Source organism: Triticum urartu, chromosome 1 (genome assembly GCF_003073215.2).
Source record: "Triticum urartu cultivar G1812 chromosome 1, Tu2.1, whole genome shotgun sequence".
NCBI lineage: Eukaryota > Viridiplantae > Streptophyta > Magnoliopsida > Poales > Poaceae > Triticum > Triticum urartu.
The window spans coordinates 23,173,627-23,192,905 of NC_053022.1; the positions used below are offsets into that span (position 1 = coordinate 23,173,627).

A 19,279-nucleotide genomic window follows, 5' to 3' on the forward strand; every position below is an offset into this window, starting at 1 on the left:
ACCATTGAGAAAAGCGTTCTGGACATCAAGTTGAGAGATAGACCAATGACGAACAGAAGCCACACTAAGAAGAGTGTGGACAGTGGTCATGTGGGCCACATGAGCGAATGTCTCATCATAATCTTGTCCCTTCTCCTGCTGAAAGCCATGAGCCACAAGCCGAGCTTTGTAGCGCTTAAGAGAACCATCGGAGCGAGTCTTAATATTGTAGACCCACTTGCAGGTGATGGGACGAACACCGGAAGGAAGGGAAACCAGACCCCATGTGCCAGAGCGCTCAAGGGCAGCAAGCTCTTCGGCCATCGCAAGCTGCCATTCAGGCTGACTCATGGCAGTCCGATAGGAAGTGGGCTCAGCAATAACAGAGAGACCGTACCGATAAGGAGAACAGCGATCAGGCGGGGGGCGAAGCCGAGCATGGAGGTTATGAACCGGGGGGGGGGGGGGGGGGGGGGGGGGGGGGGGGGGGGGGGGGGGGGGGGCGTGAAGGGAGGCGCACCAGAGGAGGAAGGCACATCAGGGGAAGCATCCTCAGTACGAGGGCGGCGACCCGCGCTACTACTAAAAAGTTAATAGTAGCGCGGATGCCACCCACGCTACTACTATTTGAAGCCCGCGCTACTAATAACAGAATAGTAGTAGCGCATCTATTACACCACACGCTACTAGTATCTTAAATACTAGAAGCACACATTTTCCCCCCACGCTACTACTAACAAATTAAGAATTAAAAAAAATTAGATGCAACATTCATGGATGAAGATCAATGACACGTCCAGTGCAAAATAAATTAAGGTCACAGGACCATCTTAACACTCGCACCATTCATGGATGCAACATTGAACATCTCAACTGCAAGAGATCACGTGATTCCATTTAACAGTAAACGCACACAACCAAAGGTGGGTACCTTTCCTAGTGTTCCACCAGCAGCCTAAAGATACCACTTCTCTAGATGTATCTACCAAGGCTCGGAGTTCAGATGCTGGTGGACCCCAATCCTCCCTCCCCCCAAACGATGGTATCGAGGTCCTCCACCTCGGCGACCTACGGCGTCACGATCACCTGGACGATCATCTGTGCGACGCGGTCACCGGGCTTCACGGCGAAGTCCACCTCCGAGTGGTTGAAGAGCACGACGCCCACCAGGCAGCGGTAGTCCGCGTCGATCACCCCTGTGGCCACGTCGGGAAAGTGAAAACTTGTTAGTGCTCGTCAGCGTCCAAATCTAGTAGGGTATTTTCTTACTTTTTAGCACATGCACACGAATCAATAGTAATAGCCAGAGGTCTTTACTTTCTCCATGGTGATTTGCGAACACCGCTGCCAGCCTACATATATGGAGTAATTCTCAGAAAATGTATGCTTGGAGTATCAATGGTTACTGTTTAAAATGATGAGAAAGATATATGTCTTGTGCATGCAGATTGGTAATTAATTTTTTTACAGTTGATTGGCAATTCTTGTTATTCAATCTAATCTAAAAAGTGAAAAAGACAAGGAGCGTACGCACCTTGACTCCCACAGGTTAGCTCAATCAGAATACTATGGTTTCTACAAAACTATAGTTTTGGAAACTGTGAGGTGTTTGGCTAAACCATCAACAGTAGTTTCATAAACACTTGTATTCCTGATACAGTGTTTTTTCTAAAATCCTACAACCAACGACTGTGATGTAAGATGCCACCAAAAAATGTATCTCCATCTTGAAATTTAGATTTTATTGACACTATACATAGGTCAGACAAAACACTGTAATTCAAGAAAAAAACAGTAGCTTTGCTTAAGAACATGATACTGAGTACTTACAATTTATCTTAAAATTTCAGAATCAAGAAGACGAAGGAAACAAAGGCGGAGTAAGAATGCGAGGATGAGTCATACCTGCAAGATGAAGAGCATGCATCCCTTCATGTAAGCCAAAAATAGCTTCTTGTGAAAAAGAAAACAAAGATCAGGTTTTTGTATCTAAATGGTTTGTAAAATATTGTACTCCCTCCGTTCCTTGATATAAGGTGTATAGATTTTTGAGAAAAAGTCCAAAATATAAGGTGTATTGCGTTTCACCACTCGTTTGAATAATTTCTTAAGGGATTTGATTACATTTCCTTATATAGGTCAAGCTCCTTTATTTTCTCATGTCAATTATTTAGGTGCAATCTCGCCCAAAACTTGTGAAATTTTCCCTCCATGTGCGTTCTTTAATTTCCATGCCAAAAACTATACACCCTATATTTAGGAACGGAGGGAGTATTTACAGAATGGGACGTACACATTTACTGAACTTCTTTAGAATGGGGCACAAAAACTGATAAGAATACAAGAATATTCAGGTAAACTAGAGGTGACACATTTCTGAAAATTACAGTCCAAAACCACTTTAAATTCCGGCAACCAAAAAGAGAAGGAATACACATTACTGGGCAAAAATCCACATTAAATTACAGTGCATATTTTCAGTCTAAATAAATGCTAGTTCTGTATTACTAACAGAGTGGCTTTCCGGATTGAATTGAATAGAAATTTTGATTAGAACAAAGTATGCTACTATTAGCAGCCTGCACACAAGTACTAGCAGTTATTTTCAAATCCTAGAAAATGACCTACGGGTATTGTGTCACATTAACCCTATCAAATTTGATTAGAATAAAGTACATGCCTGATAAGAGTAGCACATTAACCCTATCAAATCCTAGAAAATGACCTACGGGGAGTGTGTCACATTAACCCTATCAAATCCTAGAAAATGACCTACGGAGGTTGATCGTCGCAGCAGGCAGCGGCCGAGCCAACGGTTCGTTTGAGTCCAAGCGACGATGTCGTCTCGCCTCCCATTTAATCATTAGACTCACATTAGTACATTACAGAGAGAAACAAAAACACCAAGTAGTACTAGAACTATGAAAGCCACTCTTACCTTGGTCATTTCGTCAAACACCTTCCGTGCGACAGCAGCTTGCACCGCCCGCATAGCACGGTCTTCAGTTGGTTGTGCCTCTTCTTCTGCTCACACAGGATACAAACAAGACAATGTTGTCACGTCCAGCAATCATACAGTCAAGATAAACAAATTGTCACTTTAGAATTTCATTTCCTAGTGCAGACACTACATCAGCCATCAGGTGTGATTTGGCATCGAATTTTCACTGCCGACAGCGACGACAGGCGAAAGGAAACACACTGTGTCATGTTAGTCCATGCTCTGATAAGCAGAATGTTCTTAAGGGCATTCTTCGCGTCTGTGCGCTTTTCACGGACGTTGAACTGGATACGAGGCTGCGCAAAAATAATTACAGAACCATGGTCAAGCTCACATCCCAAATAGTTTTATTGAATACACGCATATGCTACTGTACTTGGCATTTGGCAAGCCCTCGGGCACTCAATTTTTTGTGGGTGAAATTAATGGAACCCCCAATTTGAATTTCATTATGAAATTGAGGTAGACCTCAAATGTGCAGTGGACCTGAAAAATGCACAGCACGATAGAGCTTCCATTGCTGAAGCGTGCAAACTAATCACCCTGCTAAGCTGACTGTGATGATGATCCCGGGCAGTAAATATTCCTCTTTTACAGCCTATCTAGTATAGCAATCCTAATGGGATTTGGAGAGCGAGAACTGAACTGGATGCGTGGATCGAATTGGTTCGTCATCAGGCAACAAGAAAGCGGGAGAAAGAGATGGATGGGGAAAGTCAGGGTGGGCGCACCGTGGATTTTGAGAGCGCCGCGGCAGTGGAGTGGAAGGACGCCGACGCTGCCGCCGCCGCCGCCGCGCCCTTCCTTGCAGCTGCTTGCATCCCGGGAGAAGAGGATGGGAGCGGGAGTGTGTGTTGGGGTCATCTTCTTGGCCAGGGCCCTCCGCTTCTCCTTGCGGCGGCGGCGCCTCTCGACGTCCTCCTCCGGCGTGCGCGTGTGGGCGCCCGTCGCGGCCGCGGCCGTGAGCTGCCGCCCCAGGTACACGTCGCCCCGCGTCGCCGCCGCGGGGCCGACCCCGTCTGCCGGAGGAGACGGCGAGGGGGACGGGGCGCTGGGGGAGGCGGCGCGCGCGGGTGGAGAGGGAGAGGGAAGCGGTGGCGGTGGCGGACGGGTGGTGCTTGGTGGGGACGTTGGGCGGCGGCGCCAGGGACCTGGGAAAAAGGAGAGGAAGAGCGGGCGGAGTGGTCAGGAGGGGAATTTGGCGTCATGCGTTGGTGGTTCTATAGTAGTAGCGCTGGGTTTATACCCCACGCTGCTACTACGGCATGTCACGGGAGGCACGATGAAGACCACATAGTAGTAGCGCGTGGTTTACAAACCGCGCTACCGTTATCAAAGTTAGTAGTAACGTGGGTTTATATCCCGCACTACTACTACTGCTTGTCCGGGCGGGCGCGGTGGAGAACACTTAGTAGTAGCGTGGGTTGAAAACCCGCGCTACTACTATCAACTTAGTAGTAGCGTGGGTTCACAACCCGCGCTACTACTACTTAGCAGTACAACCTCTTTTTGTGCCGCGCTACTGCTAAGATTCTGTGTATAAGGTTTTCCCTAGTAGTGACTCATTGGTAGGATAAGGTAATTGGGTCTGTTTGCCAACTCTACAACCATTCCTATGTAAACAAACATCTCCAGATACAGACCGTAAGAGGCCCTGACGCACTAAAGATGGCAAGCGAGAGCCATAGATATGACCAAGGTGATGATGCCACTGCTGGAAGGACGCAGACGAAGAGGCAGCAAGAGCATGAGAGCTAGTAGAAGTGGTGGCAGCGGAAGGAACACAAACCCATTCAACCTCCCAAAGGCCCTCTGACTTACGGCGTTGGGGGCCAGCACCAACCAAAGCCTTGGTGCGACGATCCTGAATGGAGCAAGAGTCGGTATCAAGAATGACACGACAACTAGAATAGGTAAGTTGGGCAGCGGAAAAAAGATTCATAGTAAGGCGAGGAACATGTGAAACACTAGGAACATAAAAGGATGGAGTGGAAAGAATACCATGACTAGCAACAAGAAGAGATGTGCCATCGGCAGTAAGAACATTAATAGGAGATTCAAGAGGGCGAAGAGAAGACAACACTAAAGAATCAGAGGACATATGAAAGGAAGCTTTAGAGTCCAGAACCCACGAAGATGTACCTGACGGTGTAGATGCCAGCGGTGATGAAGTGGTGAAAGCAGTCACAGCAGCAGCAGAACCTGTCGATGAAGAACCGGAGGAACCTAGAAGGCGCTTGAGCCACACAATGTCCTGGTTAGTGAGTGATGGAGTCGATGACGACACAGGAGTCCCACTGGAAAAGAAGCGCCTCTGATTTCGCTGCTTCTGGCGACAATCAGACTCTAGGTGACCTGGCTTGGAGTAGTAGTCATAGAAGGTGTCACGGCATGACCACCCCTTCTCAACATAAGGAGGGCGACCCCCCCCCCCCGAAGGTGTGGGCAGGAGCGGTGGAGCAGTGAGACAAGCAGACGGCCCAGGAGCGCGGGCAGCCAACACTGAAGGAACCACGAGCAACCCAGCAGAACAAAGGCGGGTCTCCTCGGCACGAAGTTCAGCAAGAACCTCCGAGATAGGAACACGACCACGAGCAAGCAAGTAAGCACGTCGAGGCTCAAACTCAAAGCGAAGGCAAGATAAGAACTCATGGACACGCTGAAACTCCAAGTCGATCGAACCGCATAGTCTGGTAGCAGCGGCAAGCTCCACAAACAACTGACCGAAGAGAGTCAAGCTGGCGCCAGATGGCAGACGTCTGTGTGTAGAACTCATCAACAGAAGAGTCACCCTGCTGAAGAGCATGCTCCTGACGCACCATAGATAAGTAGAGAGCATCACCAGAGGGCTGATAGCGCTGACTGACATAAGACCACATTGCTGCAACGGTGCTGAGACCCATAAACTCTGAAGCAAACTGAGGGAGGACACTCGCAGTAAGAACATCAGCAGCACGAGCATCATCATTGCACCACTGAGTTTAAGCAGACAGAGCATCTCGGTAGGAAGAAAGAGCATCTGAATAAGCTGACATCTACTGATCATAAGCATCAACCGCGGCGTCATTGAGAGCCTTGACTGCATCCCGATCAGCCTGGGAAACATCAGCAGCAAGGACCGGCGGTACTGGCGGGGTAGGAGCTACGGGAGCAACAGCGCATGGCGGGCCAGAGAAAACACCCCACAGAAGAAGACTACGCATATGGATACACATGAAACCCACAAACTTAGCATAGTTGGTGCCATCAAAGATCACAGAGCACCGAGGAACAACAACATAGCCCGAAGAAGACATAAGGAGCTCTCTTCTGTTTTTTTGGTCAACGGACACATAACTTGATTTAGATCGAGCGAGAAGCAGACAGATCGACCACTGGCGGACCAGCCAGCCACGGGTTGGACCAGCCACGGGCAGAACGACGGCTGGGCGGAGAGGGGCGCCCGGGAACGGGGCCGACATGGCCGGTGGGTAGGAGGGCCGACAGCTGGGCGGGAACAGGGCGCCCGCAGCCAGACGGGAACCGGCGGAGAAGGGGCCAGCACCTGGGCAGGAACGGGGCAGTGGTAGCCCATCGGGGAGGGAGCGGCGGCCGGACGGGATGACGAGCCGGAGTTCGGCAGCAGGGGCTGCAGATCTGGGTGGGGCCAAGCACGGCAGGCGGCGGGAGCTGGACGGGGCCGAGCACAGCTGGGCTGGAAGCAGCCGGTGATGAAGAAGAAGACTAGGACGAGCAGCCGGTGAAGAGGAAGACTAGAAACGGAGCCTAGCAACGGCGGCGGCTAGGACGGACCACGCACGGAGTTGCATCGTGCGGGAGAGAGGCTAACCTAGCATCTGATACCATATTGGATAATGAGCAACAGATCTTCACTGAGGACCAAAGGCCAATACATATACATGTGTGGTAAAGTGCAGGAAATCCCTTATACACTGGGGATATACAGAAAAGGGACTATACACATGTAACAGTTTGAACTACATCTGAATCCATACCTTTTTTTATAATCCGTAGAGCATGCTAGACGAGATGATGGATCTTATGGATGTGAGCAATGAAATACAGGAAACTCTTGGTATAAGCTAGTTTTCCTTGCAGTGGTTACCAGCTTCATACTTATATCAGTCTTACGTCTGGGATTTTATCTGAAACGTTTCTTTGGCACTTCGGTTGTCATCCCTGAACTGATTTTGCGTCGTGCATTGTATCATACTCCAACGCTGTTCTCTGTTTTCTGTTCTCATTTTGTATATTGAATAATGCAGAGCTTGATGCTTTGGGAGCCGATATGGACTTTGAATCGAATTCAGTCCTATCATACCTCCAACCAGACAAGGAGACAGATCTTCATTCCGAGCTTAACTTACCTGCCGGACCAAGTGGGCACGTCCCGGCAAACCGGCAACAGGTATGTCAATTGTGAGACTTGGTTGTTTCTGTTCACATTGATTATGATGTTGATATCTCTATGAAAATTGATGACTCATGTCATTTCCCATCCAATCACTGTGCGTGAACCTGCAAATGGGTTTCTTTTATCTTGTCACATGATCTAATTAACAGGCTAGATACTTGATATGATTATGAACGCATTTCTTAACTCATGTCCTGTATTTCGAGCTTAATTTCATGATACATACCTATGTTATTGGTGTGAACAATTTTCGCTTATCTTAGCTTGATCTTAGTAGTAAAAGAAACACACAGAGGGGGAACATGCAAAACTTTTCGTGCCAAACATTTGTTATATGATGGATTTGATCTTGAACTTTGAAGTCTCTGTTGAACATCTCAAACGGCACATACTTTAATTTTCTTGATTGATTCCCTCTGATTGTCCTACAACGATCTGTTAGTCCTTTTACATTGTATTGTGATAAATTTTCCTTTTTGTGCACCTAGCTCCATGTGCTTACGTTCCTTTGTTCCTGTTTACACAATATAGCGTGACCGCTGATATCATGTCAGTTTTAGATTCTGATTCTTTCATCCTCAGGTTCATGGGAGCAATAGTAAATAAATATAGAATTGTTAGTACACCATTCCAAGTACCCTTGCAGACAACAACATAAAGAAAGTGTCAAATGTGGGTATAACATCTAAACAAATGTAAACATAGAGATTTGCACACATTTCAAGCAACCATACAGACACATTGTCATGAACTCATCCTGAAGTATATATTGTTGGAGCAGAAACGGGAGGGAGAAGAATCAGTGAACACTCTAGTATCTGGATATTTTGCTGCGTAAATTGTTGCAGATTTTCTGCTTTGTTCTCCTCTTTATTTAAACAGCTCATTAACTCAACTGTGCTAATAGGGAGATCCTAATCTTGCGCTATGACCAAGCTTCATGGAAGTGCCATCCCACGTCCCTTGACCATGCCTCAAGTTCTAAGCCGCTACGGCCGGTACTCCTGCCATTCCATGAGGTGATTGTACCAGCATGCAACTACCGATACGGCCATGTCGTGTACAGGCTCGCGCTGCATGGACCGTTTTTTTGCTAAAAATAAAACCTTCGAGACGACATGACTGGATTACAGACTTCAACATGATTCGAGGCAAAACGGGAACCTAAATCAGCTCCCGCTATGATAGACCCTGGCTTCTCACTAGAAGTTGGATCATATATCAACATGCATCCCTTACTTCCTGTAATGTAAGTTCGCCAAAAGGCACGGGGCATGAACTAGAAGAGGGTCGCTGGATGAGTGTTTGGTATGCTTCCCGCATCGTTGGCCTTGCTTGTGGAGAAGATTCCAAGCAAGAAAAGGCCAGCTTGATGAGCAGAGCTAAGCTATTCTCTTCTGTTGCTGTTGGTGTTGTCGGCCATTGGTCTAGAATATCTTTTACCAACATAGCTTGTTCCCCACTCGACAAACTACCGTCTAATAGATCCCTTGGATGCTTCCCCATCACTAGCTCTAGTACAACCATACCAAAGCTATAGACATCACATTTTTCCATCACAACAGATGTGTATGAGAGTTTTGCACAAATTAAAACATTAGAATCCGGAACAAGTAGATAAGAGATTAATACTTATGATGTAGGAAGGAAGGTTATACAAGTACATACCAGGAGCTATGTAGCCATATGTTCCTGCAAGTGCACTCCAGTTTGATGAATCTGGCTTAAGAATCCTTGCTGTGCCGAAATCCGAGACAAAAGCCTTGAAGGTTGTATCAAGTAAGATGTTGTTGCTTGTGATGTCTCGATGGATTATAGGTGGACTACATTCGTGGTGCAAATAAGATATTGCTTGAGCAACATCAGTTGCAAGAGCAATTCTCTTCTTCCAATCTAATTCCTTTGCTAGCTCCTCATTTTCCAATGTCCCGTGGAGGCTGCCCTGCTCAATGTAGTCGTAGACAAGAAATTTATATGCTGGATGGGAGCAGAATCCATACATTTTGACAATGCTTCGTTGTCGGATTTGTGATAAGATTTCCATTTCTCTGTGAAATCTTCTTTCATCATCCAACTCTTCTCCGTTCTGATGAAGCTTCTTCACAGCAACTAGCTGCCCGTCTTGAAGTTGTGCCTTGTATACTTTGCCGTATCCTCCTGTTCCAATGATGTACTTATCATTGAAGTCTTCTGTTGCCCTTACAATATCGTCAAATGCCAATCTTCCATCAAAATTCCAAACAGAAAATAGGTCCCTTGCTTCAGCTGTGACACCTTCTTGTGGTTTTCTCTTGTTACGACTAAGAATTATTAAGACAACAATTGCAGCAACAATGGCGAAACCCACCACAAGTACAATTGGCAAAAGCAAACCAAGTGTATTCCGTTTAGGGTGAACAACTAGTAGAGTCGAATAACAAGGTGTCAGGCCAGAGTGGTTACCACACAGACCTTTATTGGGAAGAAACCAACTTGCCGAAGCATTTTGGAGTAGCCGTGCTGTTGGGATTGGTCCTTCCAAGTTGTTGTAGGACACATCAAGGAGTATGGAATGCTGCCACTGAACTGATTATGTGATAGATTCGGAAATTGTAGCTTCTCCAACTTCCCAAATTGCTGCGGCAACACACCACTTAGGTTATTGTTGCTCACATCTAACATGATCTGTAGGGCCGCTAAATTTCCAACCGCACCAGGCAAACTCCCACTGAACTTGTTGTTGTTGATCTTCAAGGACAGTAGTTTTGTGCATGTCCCTAGTTTCTCAGGTATTAATCCATCCAGTCTGTTCCCAGATATATCAAGGTTTTCTAGATTGCTTAGCTTCCCTATTTGTGTAGGTATGGATCCAGATAACTGATTCGATGATAAGTCTAGGTAATATAGATTTGCTAAACTAAAGATTTCAGGTGGAATCTCACCACTGAGATGATTAGAATCTAGTCTTAGCACTGCTAGGTTTGACAATTTAGAAAGGGTACGGGGTATGGAACCCGTGATCATATTATGTGCTAGTGTTAGTGCTTTTAGCTGGGTAGATGCACCTAGATTTGGTGAGATGTGACCAGAGATTCTATTGGATACCAAGTTCATCAATGTGAGATGTGGATATGCACCAAAATGCTGAGATATATCACCTGTTAGTTGGTTCGACTGCATGTCAATTATAACCAAACTTGTGCATGTCTTTAAACTCCTTGGAATGGGGCCATTGAACATATTTGATGCGACACCGAGATCTTGAAGTTTTCCACCTGAACAAATATTTGTAGGTATCACGAGATTAACAAGGTTTGTGAGGTTCCCAAACAAGGTTTGTTTGGGAAGTGAGTTGTTTGTTATCACGAGATTAACAAGGTTTGTGAGGTTCCCAAACTCTTGAGGAAGAGAACCTGATAATTTGTTACTGAAGATTCGCAGATCATGGATGCTTTGCAGCTTCCCAAAAGTTTTTGGTATTGGTCCTGAAATTTGGTTCAGATGCAACCTTAAAGTTTCAAGGTTCATTAGATTGCCAATCTCTTTGGGGATGGAACCAGTTATCTGATTTGCGTAGAGGGATAGTGCTACTAGCTTGGTGATATTTCCTAAGCTGGCAGGAATAGAGCCAGATATTTGGTTGCCTGAAAATTCTATTACTTGGAGATTTAGCATGTTGCCCAATTCTGAAGGTATTGGGCCTGTGATTTGATTGTCGTAGAGACTAAGGTTATTGAGCATAGTGAGGTTGCCTAGTTCTGGGGGTATTGAGCCTGTGATTTGATTTCGGTACAACAAAAGTTGGTTTAACATATGGAGGTTGCCTAGTTCTGGGGGTATTGGGCCTGTGATTTGATTTTCGGATAGAATAAGTGTGTTCATCTTAGTGAGATTGTTTATGGAGATTGGAATTGGACCTGAAAAATCATTTAAATAAAGCGCAAGCTTTTGCAAATGGACTAACCTGCCTAGTTCTTGGCGTATAGGTCCTGAAAGTTGATTACTATAGAGAAACAAAATACTTAGTTGGGTCAGATTTCCAAGGATTTTTGGTATTGTGCCTCTTAATTTGTTGGTGCTTAGCTGTAGAAGTTGTAGGTTGACAAGCCTTCCAATCTCCTGTGGAATAGGACCTGATACCATGTTTTGGCTAATGTCAAGTGCAGTTAACATTGTTAGGTTACCCAGAGATGCAGGAATATGTCCCGTGAGTCTGTTATATGCGAGACCAAGCAATCTGAGACTTTGCAGGGCACCAATCTCATAAGGAATTTTCCCTGTGAGATTGTTATATGTGAGACCAAGCACCCTGAGACTTTGCAGGGTACCAATCTCATAAGGAATTTTCCCTGTGAGCTGGTTGATTTGAAGATAAAGTTCTGAAAGTGCTGACAGGGAGCTGATACTAGCTGGTAGTACACCATGGAGACTGTTGTTCCGAAGGCCAATATATGTAAGGAATGGAAGTGCCGAGAAGTTGAGCTCACCGAGCTGGCCACCGATGTCAGCATCCGGCAGGGAGATGTTGGTCACCACCCAAGGCATGCGGTGGCCATGGCGAATGGCCGTGCACATGATGCCCGTCCAGTTGCACGGGCTGGTGTTTTCCTGCCAGGAGCTCATCTGCAGCGGTGGACTCACTAGTGTAGCTTTCCAGTGGAGGAGGGCCATGCATTGAGACCTCAGCGAGATCCCTCCATGGCGTGCCGCATGTGCCTCTTCCAAGAGATGAAGGCATGACACTAGCAGTAGGCAGTAGAGGTAGAACAAAGGTGTTGAGCAACATGGCTTGCTGCCTAGTGTTTGCATGGTGTGTTTGGCTGGGTGATGCGATTCAATAAAAATTGCAACTCTACTGATTTTTAAATAGTGTTATAAGGTCCTCAGTGAACACACACACAATTGATGACTATTCTTCAGTGTTGCTATCTCTCCCTGCTGGAAGTTCCAAGCTCTTGTTTGGAAATTAGCACACCCCTTTGGCAGCTTAGCTCCTGTGATTTTCCTTCTTCAGTGTCACCATCTCTTCCTCTAATTTCTTTCCTCATTCCCGTGTATAACACATGCAGGAATTATTCCTAGAAAGCAATACTTATGGCGTACGCCTACGCATATCTTTCCCAATTCTCCTCCATCGACAACGTATGCACTGAATGGAGTTGAGTTAACAACAGTAATGCAGTAGTTTTTTCATTTGATGGTATCTCCTGTGGTGTTTTTGATAGTATTTCTTTGTTTATTTGGTGGTTTCTCCTGTGATTTGTTTGGTAGTATTTCTTTGGTAACTGCTTTAATTATGAAGAAATTGAAGCAACCTGTGTTATAATTTCTAAAATGTTTCCCTTTTCGTTGTTCAGATGGTACATAGAACAAAAGATTTAGCTCAAGGGCTTGTGACCGGTGGCGCAACACAACGATTACATCAGGGGAAATTCCGTGCTGGAATTCTGTCGATATGGTAAAAATAAAGGCTTCTGTGCTGAATTTTGTTTAAAACAAATCCTGGACCACAAGTCTCGATGGAAGTCATGTGTCGAGGGGAAATGAGTTAGTGGTTGTAACTTGTAGGTTCTTAAAGCCTGTGCAACCAAGCAGCATCTTCACCACACAAGCTGAAGTAAAAAATCTAAGCTCAAGTGCGTTACCAGCGCTTTCTCTACGTCTGTCGGCCCATGTATGCTGATTGCAACGAAAAAAGAAGAGAATATTTAGCTCAAGGACTCGTGACTGGTTGCGCAGCCCAACGACAAATTAGGTGTGGAATTCTATTCACCTGTGGTGGTCAAATAAAAGTTTCAGTGTTAAATTGTGGTTCACACAAATCCTGGACCCCAAGTCTTGTTGAATTGTGGCTGCAACTGGTGTTGAATTGAAAGGCGGTACAACCGAGCAGTATCATGACCACACAGTCTGAAGCAAAAATCCATGCTCAAGTCGGTCACTGGCGCTTTCTGCAGGTCTGCCGGCCCACGTACGTGTAGGTTGCCGTGTAACATCCGACACACCAATATTCTCAGGTATGCCCTTTGTAATTTATGAGTAATCAAAAGGGTGGAAATTGTTACTATTTCTTGCATACTTTAGAGAATAATAATCAGTAGAACCGAACTATTTCACTTAGGTACCTCCATGCCAAAATTCAGTGTACGTACAAATTATCCAATCTCTCGAAACAGGCTCTCCCTCGGCTTTACAGACGAAGCACAAACCAGGGAATCTCTCGAAAGAGGCTCTCCTTGATGCTTTGGAAGCTGATATGGACTTGGAATCAAACTCAGTCCCATGGTACCTCCAACCAGACAAGGAGACTGATCTTTTTTCTGAGCTTAACTATCCTGCTGCACCAAGTGGTCATGCAGCAGTCCTGGCAAACCAGCAGCAGGTATGTCAATTGCGAGACTGACTAGTTTCTATTCACATTGATTATGGTGCTGATATCCCAAGGAAGAAATCCATGACTCGTGTCATTTCCCCATGCAATCAAAGTGCTTGAAGCTATAAACACGTGTCTTTTATCGTGTCACGTGATCTAATTGAAAGGTATTTCTTAACTCATAAATCATGAAGTCCAGTCTTAATTTCATGGTAAATACCTGTATTGTTGGTGTGAACAATTGAGCTTATCCTATCTTTGATCTTACTAGCAAAAGAAACATGCAGAAGGGGGAATATAAAAATCATTTTCATGCCAACGATCTGCCGTATAATGGATTTGACCTTGAACTTTGAAATCTCTGTTGAACATCTCAAACGGCACATACTTTAATCCCCTGATTGTCTACACTTGTCAGCCATAGACTAATTTGCTCTAATTACTTTTGTCTGTTAGCACAGGAGGATGAACTGGGATTGTCTACAGTGCCGCACGCATCAATTCGTATCTGAAAAGTAACCCCAAAAAATACGTTATAGGTTTGATCTCGTTATAAATAGTCGACACTTCGTTTATGCACGGACAAATTCATTGTATCTTGCCTCATATACCACTGCAATTCGCTGAACGATGGAATGTCTCTTTCCCTTTGTGTTGGAATAATATTGTGTGATAAAAGGAGTGTTCTCTATACGGTTGTACATCCCGTTGTTAGTATGTCTCTGCTAGTAGAATGTCAACGCTTTTCCTATCATCCCATCTCATCCTTTGTCAAGTTTGTATTAGGCATCAAGAAAAAGAAGGTTGTATCTTTGTTCCATGAAATTCTCATTGCCAGTGCTTGAAATTAAGTGCAATAGTAAATTATCTATTGCTCCATCCTAAGAACAAGGACCACATATGCTCCATCACGAGGACAAGGACTACGTATGCGTGCCGTACAACCCTCCGTAAGCCATTTTACTTAGTACTGGTGTACTTTTGTTGTTTTATGCACCTATATCCGTGTGTTCACATTCATTTGGTCCTTTCGAACACTTGATCATTGTGATCGTTCCTGCTTGGTCCAAGGTATTTTACTTTGATACCCAGAGAACAATAAAGTGGGATGAAATGATAACATGTCAGTTTTGGATTCCAGTTTTTCACCGTCAGGTTCATGGGAGCAATAATAAGGAAAAAGGACTACATACTCCTGCCCTACAACCCTCTGTAAGTGCTTTTACTTAGTATATTGCTTTTTCTCGAATACGCACGAGAGAGTGCGTATCATTCATTAATAGAAGGGGGGGGGGGGGACTCCCAAAACATCCACTTGGTTTACAATATATACACACCCCACTCCACCGTTACAATTGGATTACTTGCGACCCGTTCACCTGCTACCTATCTCCTCGAACCCTCTGTTTTCATTTTTGAACATGCCGGCCTTTGCCCAGAGCATTCCCTCTTCACGAAGTCGTTCCTTGACCCTTGTGGTACTTGCTCTTTTTTTTATGAACCTATCTCCAATGCGCTTACATTCATTTCGTTCCGTTTATGCATTGTGATTGTTCCTGCTTGGTCCAAGATATTTGATCTTGATTCCCATATGGAATAAATAAAGCAGGACAACATGGTACTGTGCCAGTTTTGGATTTCATTTTTTTCAATCTTTATTAGGTTATACGAGCAATAATAGTAGATAAAAAGAGACAAATATTAGGACACATTTTAAGTACCCTACAGACAACAGCCGAAAGAAATTGTCACATGTGGATACTATGTCTACACTATGGTCTTTAACAAATATAAGCAAACTGCAAACCATATTATATTAATGCATTTGTTAGAAATCAGCAAGCAAACAGAGAAATATCAAGAACACAGGACTGGACACACATTTTTACGTGGAAAACCCTTGCGGGAAAAACCACGGGCACACAACAGTGATCTTTTGCTGTATCAGGAGAATATACAAATACATAAACTTGCAATGAGTCGTCAACTCATCCTGTGTGGCATGGCATGGCATACAAGGGGTATATATAGGTGGTGTATGAGTGACTTGTGTAAAAAATCAGAAATCTGAATCGGCCTCTGCTTCGGTAGACCCTGGTTTCTCACTAGGATTCAGACCTTATGTCAACATGCATCCCTTGCTGTAATGTAAGTGCACTGAAAGGCATGGTAGTTGAACTAGAAGATGGCTGGATGAGTGTTTGGTATGCCTCCTGCATGGTTGGCCTTGCTTGGGGAGAAGATTCCAGACAAGATAAGGCCAGCTTGATGAGCAGAGCTAAGCTATTCTCTTCAGTTGATATTGGTGTTGTTGGCCGTTGGTCCAGAATATCTTTCACCATCATTGATTGTTCGCCGTTAAAAAGAGTACCATATAATAAATCCCTTGGATGCTTGCCCATCACTAGCTCTAACACAACCACCCCAAAGCTATAAACATCACATTTCTCTGTCGCAACAGATGTGTATGACAGTTCTGCACAAAAGCATCAAGAATATTAGAATTAGGAATAAATGGATAGAGACGAATGCTTCTAACGTGAGAAGGAAGGCTATGCTAGTACATACCAGGAGCGATGTAGCCATACGTTCCTGCTAGTGCACTCCAGTTTGATGAATCGGGCTTAAGAATCCTTGCCGCGCCGAAATCCGAGACAAAACCCTTGAAGGATGTATCAAGTAAGATGTTGTTGCTTGTGATATCTCGATGGATTATAGGTGGACTGCATTCGTGATGCAAATAAGATATTGCTTGAGCCACATCATTTGCAAGAGCAATTCTCTTGTGCCAATCCAATTCCTTTGCTAGCTCCTCATTTTCCAATGTCCTGTGAAGGCTTCCCTGCTGAATATAGTCGTAGACGAGAAATTTATACGTTGGATGGGAGCAGAATCCATACATTTTGACAATGCTTCGTTGTCGGATCTGTGTTAAAATTTCCATTTCATTACGAAATCTTCTTTCATCATCCAACTCTTCTTCGGTCTGATGAAGCTTTTTCACAGCAACCATCTGCCCGTCTTGGAGTTGTACCTTGTAGACTTTGCCGTATCCTCCTGTTCCAATGATGACTTATCATCAAAGTCTTCTGTTGCCCTTACAATATCGTCAAATGATAATCTTCCATCAAAATTCCAAACAGAGAATAGGTCCCTTGCTTCAGCGCTAGCACTTCCTTGTGGTTTTCTCTTCTTATGAGTAAGTATTATTATGACAACAATTGCAGCAACAATGCTGAAAACCATCACAAGAACAATTGGCAAAAGAAAACCAAGTATCTTTCCCTTTTTATGAGCAGTTGCTGGGGTTGAATAACATGGTGGCAGGCCAGAGAAGTTACCACACAGACCTTTATTGGGAAGAAACCAACTTGCTGAAGCATTTTGGAGTAGCCGTGTTGTTGGGACTGGTCCTTCCAAGTCGTTGTAGGACACATCAAGTGTTGAAAGGCTCACCATGCTCGCAAAGGAGGATGGAATGCTGCCACCGAACTGATTACGTGATAAATTCAGAGATTCTAGCATCTCCAACTTCCCAAGTTGCTGTGGCAACACACCACTGAGGTTATTGTTGCTCACATCTAACATGATCTGCAGGTCTGCTAAATTTCCAATCGCACCTGGCAAACTCCCACTAAAGCGGTTGTTGTTGATCTTCAAGGACTGTAGTTTCGTGCATGCCCCTAGTTCCTCAGGTATTAATCCGCTCAGTATGTTCCTAGAAATATCAAGGTATGCTAGATTGCTAAGCTTTCCTATCTGTGTAGGTATCGATCCAGATAACTGGTTTGATGATAAGTTCAGGCTATATAGATTGGTTAAAGTACCGATTTCTGGTGGAACCTCACCACTGAGATGATTAGAATTGAGTGTTAGTTCTACTAGGTTGGACAATCTAGAAAGGATAGGAGGTATGGAACCCGTGATCATATTTTGTGCTAGATGTAGTACTGTTAGTTGGGTACATGCACCTAGATTGGGTGAGATCTTCCCATAGAGTCTATTTGATGTCAAGCGCATCTTTGTGAGTTGTGGATACACACCAAAATGCTGAGATATATCTCCTGTTAGTTGGTTCGACTCAAGGCGAAGTCGAATCAAACTCGTACATGTCTTTAAACTGCTTGGAATGGGGCCATTGAACATATTAGAAGAGACATCGATATATTGAAGTTTGCCACCTGAACATACATTTGCGGGTAAAGGTCCTGAAAGTGAGTTGTTAGACAACTCAAGTGTAACAAGGCTGATGAGCTCTCCAAATTCTCGAGGAAGAGAACCTGATAATTTGTTATCATAGATTTGCAGTTGTTGGATGCTTTGCAACTTCCCAAAAGTTTTTGGTATTGATCCCGAAATTTGGTTCTGATACAAGCCTAAAGCTTCGAGGTTCATGAGATTGCCAATCTCGTGGGGAATGGAACCTGTTATCTGATTTTCAGAGAGGGTTATTTTTACTACCTTGGTTATATTTCCTAAGCTACGAGGAATAGAGCCAGATATTTGGTTGTCGGCCAAGTCTAAAAACTGCAAATTCATCAGATTGCCAATATCTTGGGGAATAAAGCCAGATATTCTGTTAGTGGACAAGTCTAAATCTTTGAGATTCAACAAGATGCCCAATTGTAAGGGTATTGAACCTGTGATTTGATTTCCATAGAGATAAAGTGTGTTCAACTTTTTGAGATTGGTTATGGAGATTGGAATTGGGCCTGAAAAATCATTTAAACTAAGATCAAGACTTTGCAAATGCACTAGCCTGCCTAGTTCTTGGGGTATAGGTCCGAAAAGTTGATTACCAAACAGGTACAAATTATTTAGTTGGCTCAGGTTTCCAAGGGTTTTTGGTATCGTGCCGCTTAAGTTGCTGTTTCTTAGCTGTAAATTTTGTAGGTTAACAAGTCTTCCAATCTCCTCAGGAATGGGACCTGATACCATCACTGGTAGAAAAGGGCCTATAGTCCCGGTTCGTAAGGGCCTTTAGTCCCGGTTCAGGAACCGGGACTAAAGTGTCGGTACTAATACCTCCACCCTTTGGTCCCGGTTGGTGGCACCAACCGGGACCAATAGGCATCCACGCGTCAGCATTTCTGTGGCTGGGGTTTTTGTTTTTTTTTGAAAGGGGGGGGTTTGGGGGTTTTGGGGAATTAATTTAGGTGTTTCATATATTGTGTTAGCTAGCTATAATTAATAGAGAGAAGTATTCTCTCTTACGTCTGTGCTTGGTCGACGCTACGTACTATACATACGTATATAGAGAGGACTAGACACGCTAGCTAGCTAGTAAGCAAACGAAGGAAACAGAAGATCGTCATGAACATATATGCATATATATAGAGAGAAGTGATATCGACCACCTCTCCTTCTCCGAGAGATTGGTCGAACAACAAGTTCTCGTATATCTATCTGACACTACCGGCTACATATATACAGTAATTATCTCTTACAAATATAATCATACGGACTCAGGGTTAACATAGAATTCTCCGTCTTCAGGGATCACGTGGTCAAGAAAGAATGCCGCCAATTCCTC

The 19,279-nt window shown here is 44.4% G+C and overlaps 1 protein-coding gene and 2 pseudogenes across 1 annotated transcript in view; 1 reads left to right on the plus strand and 2 right to left on the minus strand.

Moving 5' to 3' along the window:
• The window catches only part of LOC125532597 (vacuolar protein sorting-associated protein 60.1-like), a 34,290-nt gene extending 20,032 nt beyond the window's left edge, over positions 1–14,258 (plus strand). Inside the window, exons 4-7 of the mRNA XM_048696600.1 lie at positions 6,995–7,065; positions 8,342–8,352; positions 13,586–13,755; positions 14,208–14,258. Of these exons, the coding sequence (XP_048552557.1) occupies positions 6,995–7,065; positions 8,342–8,352; positions 13,586–13,755; positions 14,208–14,258 (303 nt within the window). The remainder of the gene's footprint in view (positions 1–6,994; positions 7,066–8,341; positions 8,353–13,585; positions 13,756–14,207) is intronic.
• On the minus strand, positions 8,616–12,182 carry LOC125533261 (annotated as a pseudogene).
• A 1,422-nt stretch (positions 14,259–15,680) lies between the features above and the next one.
• Positions 15,681–18,684, minus strand: LOC125543586 (annotated as a pseudogene).
• Between the last annotated feature and the right edge of the window lie 595 nt (positions 18,685–19,279).